General features: G+C 31.7%; 1 protein-coding gene across 3 annotated transcripts in view; it reads left to right on the top strand.

Annotated features, from left to right (window-relative positions):
• Positions 1-10,638, top strand: part of LOC106465510 (cytochrome P450 4c3-like) — a 66,056-nt gene that overhangs the window by 30,112 nt on the left and 25,306 nt on the right. The window contains exons 9-11 of one of the 3 annotated variants that reach the window (XM_022393834.1): positions 1,974-2,040; positions 5,180-5,359; positions 7,369-8,601. The exons of the other annotated variants lie outside the window; for them this stretch is intronic. Of the exons in view, the coding sequence (XP_022249542.1) occupies positions 1,974-2,040; positions 5,180-5,359; positions 7,369-7,535 (414 nt within the window). The 3' untranslated portion in view covers positions 7,536-8,601. Of the gene's footprint in view, positions 1-1,973; positions 2,041-5,179; positions 5,360-7,368; positions 8,602-10,638 lie in introns of those variants that run through there. 3 annotated transcript variants of the gene reach the window in all.

The raw sequence follows: 10,638 nt of genomic DNA on the forward strand, positions 1-10,638 counted from the left end.
TAAATATATATATTTACAACACTGAATGTTCAACCTTTACGTGAACATAGAGAAACATAGTAAAAGGAGTATTAAGTAAAATGAATCTTCAGAGCAAAAATACATGAACAAGTCATTTAAAATATGTTCATAATTGTTATGTAATTTTTAAATTTTAAAAAATTCTACATTTGCAAGTTATCCTTCATACATGCATTCCTTAAAATTTGATTTGAGAATTACTTAGTGCTTATTTACATTTGTTTTTTTTTATTTTAAAATTCATAAATGCCATGATTATCCATTGATTTCTCCCTGGATCGGGTGTTTTCTAGTGATTAGTGTGTACAGAGTGTAAATCCGAGGATTCGTAATTTGCGTCCCGTTTCTCCAAAATCGCGCTCTACAACTTAGGTCCATAGTTGCACAACGAGAATGACTGTCAAATCTCACTATTTGGTCAGTCAAAGTGTCTTAAGAGTTGGCTGCTGGTGCTGTTGACTAGCTACCTTCCCTGTAATCTATGAGTTCAAAATCAGGAACGGCTAATTATAGATCACTATTTGGTCAGTCAAAGTGTCTTAAGAGTTGGCTGCTGGTGCTGTTGACTAGCTACCTTCCCTGTAATCTATGAGTTCAAAATCAGGAACGGCTAATTATAGATAACCCTGGTGTAGCTTTGAGTGAAAATGCTAAATAAGCAACACTTTTTACCATATTTAAGGACAATAATTTTAGCATTTTAACCCCTAAAGTGAGATGTTGGATGATTCCCGAGAAGTTAAGCGTATCTGTTATTATATAGTGTAATACATCTGCATGAATATATATGAAACTATGGTATAATTCACAATAAAGTTTTACTGTTATTTTTGGATTATTTGGGCGTTTTTAAATATACACTTTCCATACATAAAGCCACTTCTTACACCCTGCTTCTACCCTCCAAATGGATAAATGTATTTCTTTGTTCAGTAAAATTAAGCTAAGAATATTAAGAACGCCTACGTTTAGCCCCCTTCGTATTTACTGCTGGATGACATCTGTGCTTGTTTGTACGTGTACTGACCTAAGACTGCTCCAGTTCTATACTTTACTATAGAGCTTCTTAGTTATTGTTTTTTTTTTCTCCTTTGGATATAGTTCTGCTCATATAACTTTAGTTTATTTTTTATTTTGAAACACTTAATTCTTGTTCTCTTCTAGATTAGTATTTTTAGGAATGGTGAGAAAGCTGTTGTTGTTTGTTATTAAGCACAAAGCTACACAAAGGGCTATCTGTATTATTATGTATCGAAACCCGGTTTCTAGCAGTGTAAGTCCGCAGACATACCACTGTGCCACTAGGGGGCGGTGAGAAAGCAGTTGCCTTCTGAATGTCACAATATTTTGTCAAAATGTAATATGATTTTCTCCTCTCCCCCTGCGATTTTAGTGTGGCCTGAGATGTCCATGCCTCAGTTGTTTGCTTATCATCGAATAGATATAATAACTTTACTCACACTCTTCAAATATGTATAGTTTTTCAAGTCGCTCGACTCTTAATAAAAATAAATAGTTCATCACATAATGTAGGATTAGCACATTGGTGTCTTCCTTATATTGTTATTGTAACCGTTTATAACTGTTATTATTATGAAACCTAACATTTTTGAGAAAGTATTTTAACATTATTAAAAGTTAAGGTTTTGTTTATAACAATTCAAACCTAACGTAATATATTCGTCCAACCAAGAGCGATGTATCAAAGTTCTTACTCCACGTTCTTTTAACATAGATATAGATTTCTATTATAAAAATGTCTTAAGTTACCTCCTAATGGTGCCCTTCATTATTTATCGTTTGTATTGGTGTTTTTTGTTTTCAGTATATATGATGTAAAATGTGTTTATCGTTTTTATTTATCATAAAGCTAGTTGTATTTTACGTTTGTGTCTTTTCCCACACAAACTAACTTACAAAGTTGATCTTACCTTCCTCTCGTTTATACTCAGGAAAGTCTCCGTCTTTTCCCTTCAGTTCCTTTCATTGGAAGGGTTTTGAAAGAAGATTTCGTCGTCAGTAAGTGCTCTGTATGATTTTATTGTCAAGTAGAAAATAGATTCAACTGTTTAAGTAAGTTTTCTTTACCAGTAATTCTATTTCAGTAAAAGTGTGCTTTATTTGTGTTATCAAATATCATGTGTATAAAATTAATCATGTTGTAGTTGCATCGTATCTATAAAATCTTGTGAGGATAGGCAGATGAGCTGGAAAGGGGGGGATCTTTTTTATGTTGATCAAATATATGAGTATATAAATATACTCACTAACTCAGGTATGCATTCACCTTATCGCTTCCAGGTGCATATTATTATTCCAGTTAGTACAGTATATATAACTAATTCGTCCAACTAACGTGAAACATATGTTCACGTGGAAAAACTGTAGCTTCCTCGTTCGTTTGACTGCTTCAATTAAATTATTAATATCAAATTATAATTTTGAAGTTAACTAAATACGAGAAGTTAAAATTAAAGACAGCTTTTGGAGTATTCGCACTTGTATTCGAATAATATAATAGGGAAAATTTAAGTATTCGTATTCGCTGAATTACTTAGATAATACTTAATATCGTAAGAGTAAACGTCAACTTTTGTACTAATAAAATTTCTAGACCGTCATTATTACATCAGCAGCACATTAATTTCTCTTTCAGAACAATCTTCGTTCCGACGGGAACTTTCCTGAGGGTACGAAGTCTGTACTGAAAGATAAATTAACACTTTTCTGTAGAGAAAACAACCTAATATAATACATCATTTAATAGCTGAAAATCTTGGCTTTTTATTGATTAAAAATAATATAGAATTGAACGTTAGAGAATATTATTGACAAATCGTGAAAGAGAGGATGTGACAGGTGGGTGTGGCAAGAGGAGTTCGATTTTCTATTTTATGGCTATGTAACCAAACAAAATAGAAGGCTATGAAAATTATACTTTGCCTGAGCGATGACAACATTATAATGAATAATTTACTTTAAAGTTCGTACTTCTTGGAGGGGTGGTAAATATATTAGAGAAGATGGGATGCCTAGAAAAAAAAAGTAACATTTCTCACACTAGGGAAAATTCAGGATTTTATATATATTGCCTTAAAAAATCCAGAACTTTAAACTTGCATATATTAGAATATGGATTATTAGCTACGAGTTTATGCCATACTAATTGGTATAACATGAACAAAAAGTAGCTTAATTCAACTTTGAATGAAACTTACTAAAAACATCGTGACATGCGCAGTAAAGGACGCCTGTGGCCAGAGGGTTAAACCAGGTCAGTATTGAAATCCTATCGTCTGCTGTTTTATCATTATTGTATATTACCTGACAAAGTATTCATGAATGTATTTATGAATACATTCCTATGTAATCGTATTTGTATCCCATTACTGATGGAAGCATGTAAAAGAGTATAAGGATTGATTTACGTTATTTTTTTAAATTAAGTGCAAATCTTCGCACTGAACTTGAAATCTGTGGTTCATCAAGTCATTCGGACGATGTAGCCGTCCCTTTTCGTTAGAGTCAAATTTATCAGTCAATAACTTAGAATTACAAGGTTCAGAGCCAAAAATAGTTGGGGGACCCTCTGCCTCTGAATCTGATGTAGATAATTCGTCTTCTTCTGTAACGGTCGCAAATCTGGAAATGGTCCCTTTACTTCTCTGCCATACTCTCAGCATTTAAGGCTGAATGGTTCTAGAAGTGGAAATGCTTCAGTACAATAACAATATTTTCTGTCACCCTAGTGTAATGGTGCGGCGACACAATATGATAACCTAATCAATGAATTCTGAAGGTGTCTTAGCGAATTTCCGATGGATTTTGTAATTGGAGAAAGGCGACAGAAAAATGTTAAAGGAACCAGGCATCGGAAATCTGTTCTAAATTAGAAAAGCTATTCTAAGTGGCAAATGTTCAAGGAACTAACAAAAAGTATACAGCAGGGCGGGAGGAAGCATGCTTTGTGTTCTAATGATCCTTAAAAATAAAATTAGAAAGAACATAGTAAACGAAATAAATGGTTTTCCATGGTTGTCAATGAGACAATTGATTTCAGAAGAACAAACTTATATTTAACTTTACATTTTTGAAGTAAATATCTATAAATAAATAAATAACATATGACCAATTCGTATTTTTAATAATGCCTTATGTGACTTAATAGACTCTAAGTGTAAAACTTCAACAAAATTTCAATGATAATGAACTATTAAATACGTAAGTAATACATTATTATATATTGGTTTTTAACACGAGTTCATGAATTTCAAATGCATAAAATACGGTGGCATATGTGAGAAACCGAATAGCCAACTATTTGAAATCGCTCGAGTGTCTGAATGTTTTGATTGTTACATATTTTATTTTAGCACCATCTAGTGTCAGTTATATAGATATAAATATATAGTTATGGTTTGACTAAGTTTATATCATTCTAAATTAACTGAATGATTTGTTTATCCACGTTTATTTAATTGATTTATATGCTTATTTATTAGAATTTGGTTTTATAGTATCTTCACATGGAGTTATTTTTCTGCAAATAACATACATCATCGTTCGAGCATTAATTGAATCAATAATATTTTTTTTACTTCAACAGTTCTTTTTCTTAAAGTCTGTAACTAACATATAAAAAAATTAAATGCAATTATCACTACTAAAGAAACTATTCAACATTAATGTTTTTAATAACACCAAAACTTCGTTAAAAATACAACTGTGTAATTTAGTTGCGCCACCTTCTGTTTAGAAAAGCAATCATTAATGTCGTAATATCATTAGTATCACTTCTGATAAAGAAAATTCACCTAAGTTTATATATGTACTGAGAATTAAATAGAAAATAAAATGTAAAGAATTAGTGTGAATGATTCAACATATGCAAAATTAATAAAGAGAAATTAAATCAAATAAATAATAGAAATGAAATTACGAGGTATTGTGAATATGGGATTATATTGTTTCATTCTAACAATATTTAATGAAAGTATTTTAAAACATACTCATAGGATAATTTTGTTATACTCTAGTGCGAAAAAGTATACCATTTATATATTCGATAATTTGATGACTTTTTTCCAATCATAGTAAGCATCTGTAACAGCATCTAATTATATATATATATTTATTCAGTTTGGGTTTCGTTCACCAGATGGCTACCATATACCGAAAGGGACATCTTGCTTCCTGCTTATTTTTATGCTTCATAGAGATCCTGAAATATTTCCAAATCCGGAAGTTTATGATCCTGACCGTTTCCTACCAGAAAACGTAGCAGGGCGCCATCCCTACGCTTACGTTCCTTTCTCAGCGGGTCCCAGAAACTGTATTGGTAAAAAAAAATCACTTATATTTAAAATATTTAGTGTGTTTTGTTGTTGTTGTTGTTAATCTAGATTGCATAAATGTAATAATTTCTTTTATCCTTTATCACATTTAGACATTTGCCGGGTCCCACCATTTTAGGACTTAAGAACATTCGTATTTTTGGGTCATGCGCAAAAGGTGTCCGTCCAAAAATGATTACAAATCGTTATTATAACGCTCAAATTGTATATTTGTAGAGTACAAGAACATTTCTGATCCAGCTTTTAGTCCGACTGGGTCTAATAGTTCCATATATATTTTCCTCTGACTCTCGTATTAATAAAACGCCAAATACTTCCAAGCTTTCAGCAATACATTCTGTACAAAATTGTTTAGCGCAAACCGGCTAAGATGACCTTTTGTTTTGATTAACAAATGATTCACAGATATTTCCTATGTTCCAGGGATTTTTACATTCATTAAAAATGGAAAAGAAGTAGGACCTTAATACAAGTTTAACAACAATAATGAATATTGTATATTAATGGGAACTAATGTAGTAAAATTAAGCAAGACAATATCTAACCAATATAAAAGCCAGTGTGGGTCACGCCACGCTTTATTTCTTGAAATAAGAGGAGTCATAAAATCCAAAATGAATTTATTCAGATATAATAATTCGATTACTGTCTGTCCATTACGATTTTAGTGACGGAGGAGAGCATGAAACGTATAAGTGTAGTGAGTTTTGGTATAATAAGCCTAAAGTAAAGATGTCGTGTGGGATCACCTATCCTAGAGCCAAATGCATAAAATTTAGCATGAAAGTAAAAATATTGATTCAATTTTAAACTTAAATCGTTTCTGAATTAAGGTATTTTCTGTTATATCACCAACGTTTTTAATAAAAAAAAAACCTCTTTAATCAATGGAGACTCTAAATTAAGAAATCTACAAATATGTTTCCAGTTTTGTTGTCTACATTTCATTTTATACTTTCAGTACATAGACTAACAGCAATATTATGTTATACTTTTGTTGCTAAGTAACATGACATAAAAGCCACTGTTGGAACGTAGTGTTACCAAAACGCACTGGTTTTTCTGTATATTAAAAGTTATTAATCTAACCGATCCTTACCCATAATTATTCTATGAATACGCCACGAATTCATTTCATGAATTATTTTAATTTTGATTGATTCACGAGGGAATTTACCTGCCTCGACTGCACTTTTCTGCCTCTTTGGTCAAACTTGATTTATATATTTCAATTAGCTATGAAATGTGAGGTTAGGGTATACTATGGGGTGTGGTGGTAGTACTTACCCCGTCATTTTTAGACGTGTTATACAATAGTTTTTCTAATAATTGTTAGATATGATTGTACATCTTATATATATACATAATTTACTAAAACTCATTTAAAATATCTGTTATATTCGATATAAATAAGTACTTGGAATTAATCAAATGAAACTAGTTATTGCTATTCAATTTATTATTAAAGTTCTAAATTTAAATTACGACTCAAATATATCTGTATTAATGCTCAGATAATATGTGTGTTGATTTAGTTAAGGTGTTATAGATTTTAGCTTTTTAACTTAAAGTTTAAAAAGTTCTATGATGTAATCAATCCTAAATAATACATTATTTTATAACACTGAAGTTCCTATTTCTAAATATAGCTGATGTGCGTTTGTTGAGAAAACGATAATCCAGCTTAAAAATACATTTTCTAATCATATAAACAGCAAAGTCATATAATAGTTTGCTTGAAACCAATTTTAACTATAAAATAATTCAATTCACGTTATATGAATGTATCTTGACTTAGAGATGAAAAGTATTCCTTTTTTTTACTTTTGTAAGAACAAAACTGATTAATTAGAGCTTCTAACAGAAATATATATTCTAGTCTTAAAAACTGTTAAACTGAACGTTGGTTTAAATAAAAACTTTTATGTTACTCCTTCACGTTTAAAAGTACTGCTCGGTATACATAGCCTGTGCTTTCTGAAAATATTTATAGGCCAAAGGTATGCATTGATGGAAGAAAAAGTTATAATAGCAGATATCTTCCGTAACTTCAACGTGACATCATTAGATCCAAGAGACAAGATACAGCTGATTGCAGAAATGGTGATTCGGCCAAAAGAAGGACTGCGGATGAAAATAACACCTCGTATACGAGAATAATCTGCATAACTATGTGAATTTAATCCATAACAGTAAATAAAATGATTTGTGTTTCCATATTTCTACATGACAAGTAATCTGTATTTAAAGAAAGAGCAGTACTTTATATAAATTCATCAATAATAATAACAATAAAACACCAGCATAATAATGCACTAATAATTGGAGAATTATCAAAACATAAAAACCCGACTAGTTTCGCAGACCAAGCTTGTTATTCCCAAGGGATGGAATAAAAACCGTTTTCAGGTCATTATAGATATCATTTATACATGGTGAACTGAGAACGGTTTTATTTCGTTGTTTGAGATTTTGTTTGAAGTTAAGCACAAAGCTACACAATGGGCTATCTGTGCTCTGCCCACCAGGGTATCGAAACCCGGTATCTATCGTTATAATTTCGCAGGAATCCAGCTGTGCCACATCCTGTTCGTCGCTTGAGAATGTCAAGCTCGGAATATCGGAAGTAGTCTGGTTTCCTATGTTCTCTAAATTTTTTAATGATTTGTACGCTATTATGTTGATGTGTCAATACAGTTTTTAAGTAATCTCTGCTAACTTGTGCTATGTGGATATAGTTTTTTGTGTGATATCTTGGACATAGGATAAAATCTGAGGTAAAGCTTGTATTGCAAAATGTTTAGGATTTCACCATCATACTCGAAAGCTAGGCATTAAAAAAAACTCATGGTTCTCCAGTGACTCGGCGACAAGTTTAAGGGGTTATAATGCTAAAGGCCAAGGGTCGATTACAAGTGGTGGAGAGAGCGCAAATAACCCATCATGTAGCTTTTCATCTCTAAAACATTATAAATAGATCTAAACTAAAATATTAAGTTTTGATGTGACTCTCCTAAGAATGTTATACCTATTGTTCTTTTTAGCTTATGATGTATTTGTACGAAATTAATTCTAAACCTGTAGAAATTACATTTATTTTCATATTATTCATGCTAACACTAAAACTAATTTTAAGACCTAATCGGAATATACCAAATTTATGTAATTACGTACTATATGCTAATCTAAGTACTGCCTCTTAATAAAAGAAATTGTGGAAAAAGTACAAATCTGTGTTCATTATACAAATTCACATAATAACCAAACAATCTCTTGACTGTACCTCAAAAGTACTTTGTTTTATATGCAAAATGGTTGAACTTAAGCAGGTTTAACTATATGCTTGAAGTGAAACTAAAACTACAACATATTTCTTAAGTTTGACTTAATATCTTTAAAGGTCTTTGTTAATTACAGAGTTCTGAGATCATCATAAGTGTTGAATTGGAGTAATTGTATAAATTAGTCAGAGAGTATAAAATGTATATTTAATTACAGTGTAAGTTTCAGATTGGTCTTCACCTTAACAATGTTTGTACTTTTTCAGAGGATGTTTCAGATATATCTTTTGAATATGGAAGCAAAAATATATATATACCCAGTTTTGTAAAATAGGATAGTGAAAATGTATTGAAATATTGACTTATCTTATACAAAAAAATTAACAGATCTATAATTATGAGCCCAAGACAGCGATGCGAAGAGAATATCAACTACTCATAGACAAATATAAATCATTAGTAAATAATCACCAATCACTACTAATAAAGTATTAATTGCCATAAGATTTATATCGTGTATTAGTAGTCAAACTAACACTAGCTGAATATTAAACACTGAACGGCATCTTATGCTCACCAGACGACCAGGTGAGAGACTTCTAAGGTTCTAATGTAGCCGTTTCTAATTTTATACTACTGAGCAGAGGCCAGCATCCAGTCATCGGCATATGACACCATAATGGCTTTGTCTGTTTCTTTCAAGTGAATAATGTAACTATCAATTTTATAACGTTTCCATATCTGCGAGAAGCCTTAACTTTTCGATCTGTATCCTAATAGGATTTTATTAGGCCACGCCGTATTAATTATTACTGTACAAATATCAATTAAAAGTTGACAACTTTTCAAGGTTTCTTTTTTTTCTCGATAGAGAAAATCTAGAAGTAGTGGTCGAATATTTCATATTAAGTTACGGCAGCGGAGTTACACTCCTACACACACACTTACAGATGTATTCAGAGTTACACTCCTTCACACACACTTACAGATTTGTTCAGAGTTACACTCCTACACACACACTTACAGATGTGTTCAAAGTTACACTCCTACATACACACACACACACACACACTTACAGATGTGTTCAGAGTTACACTCCTACATACACACACTTACAGATGTGTTCAGAGTTACACTCCTACATACACACACTTACAGATGTGTTCAGAGTTACACTCCTACATACACACACTTACAGATGTGTTCAGGGTTACACTCCTACACACACACACTTACAGATGTGTTCAGAGTTACACTCCTACACACACACAGATGTGTTGAGAGTTACACTCCTACACACACACTTACAGATGTATTCAGAGTTACACTCCTACACACACACTTACAGATGTGTTCAGAGATACACTCCTACACACACACTTACAGATGTGTTCAGAGTTACACTCCTACACACACACTTACAGATGTTTTCTGCATGATCCCAGGCCCCCATGCATAACTATCTACAGCCTCATTAAAATATACTTATACATGTTGTGTGCCGGTGTCACAAGCAATTTAAGAATCAATGTACAACCGTCAATCAAAATATTTAACAGAAATAGAAACATCAAGTAAGGTGATAAAAGGTTGATGAATAGAATTGTGCTAAAATCTTCTACTCAAGATCCTGACAGCTATAAGAAATGTGAATATTCCATGAAAATAAAAACAGTTCCTACTGTGTTCATCAACTCATCCTGAGATAACAAAATACATTATTAGAAGACTGCGGTAATAATGGGGCCACGCAGTTGGAAATGTTACCAAATTGAAGTCACTTTCACTTGAATATTTTAGACAAAATATTTTACACTAATACAAAGAAAAACTGGAGATATGATAAATTATATTTGAAAAAATGACATCTTTAGAGCACGACATTCTGGTCTTTGTATTTTAAACAGCATATACACTGAGTGGTCACAAATAAATTGACACCTAATTTTTCGTCATTTAACTGATTTATGCTAACTAATTTT

This window comes from Limulus polyphemus, unplaced genomic scaffold, assembly GCF_000517525.1.
Source record: "Limulus polyphemus unplaced genomic scaffold, Limulus_polyphemus-2.1.2 Scaffold68, whole genome shotgun sequence".
NCBI classification, from domain to species: Eukaryota; Metazoa; Arthropoda; class Merostomata; order Xiphosura; family Limulidae; genus Limulus; species Limulus polyphemus.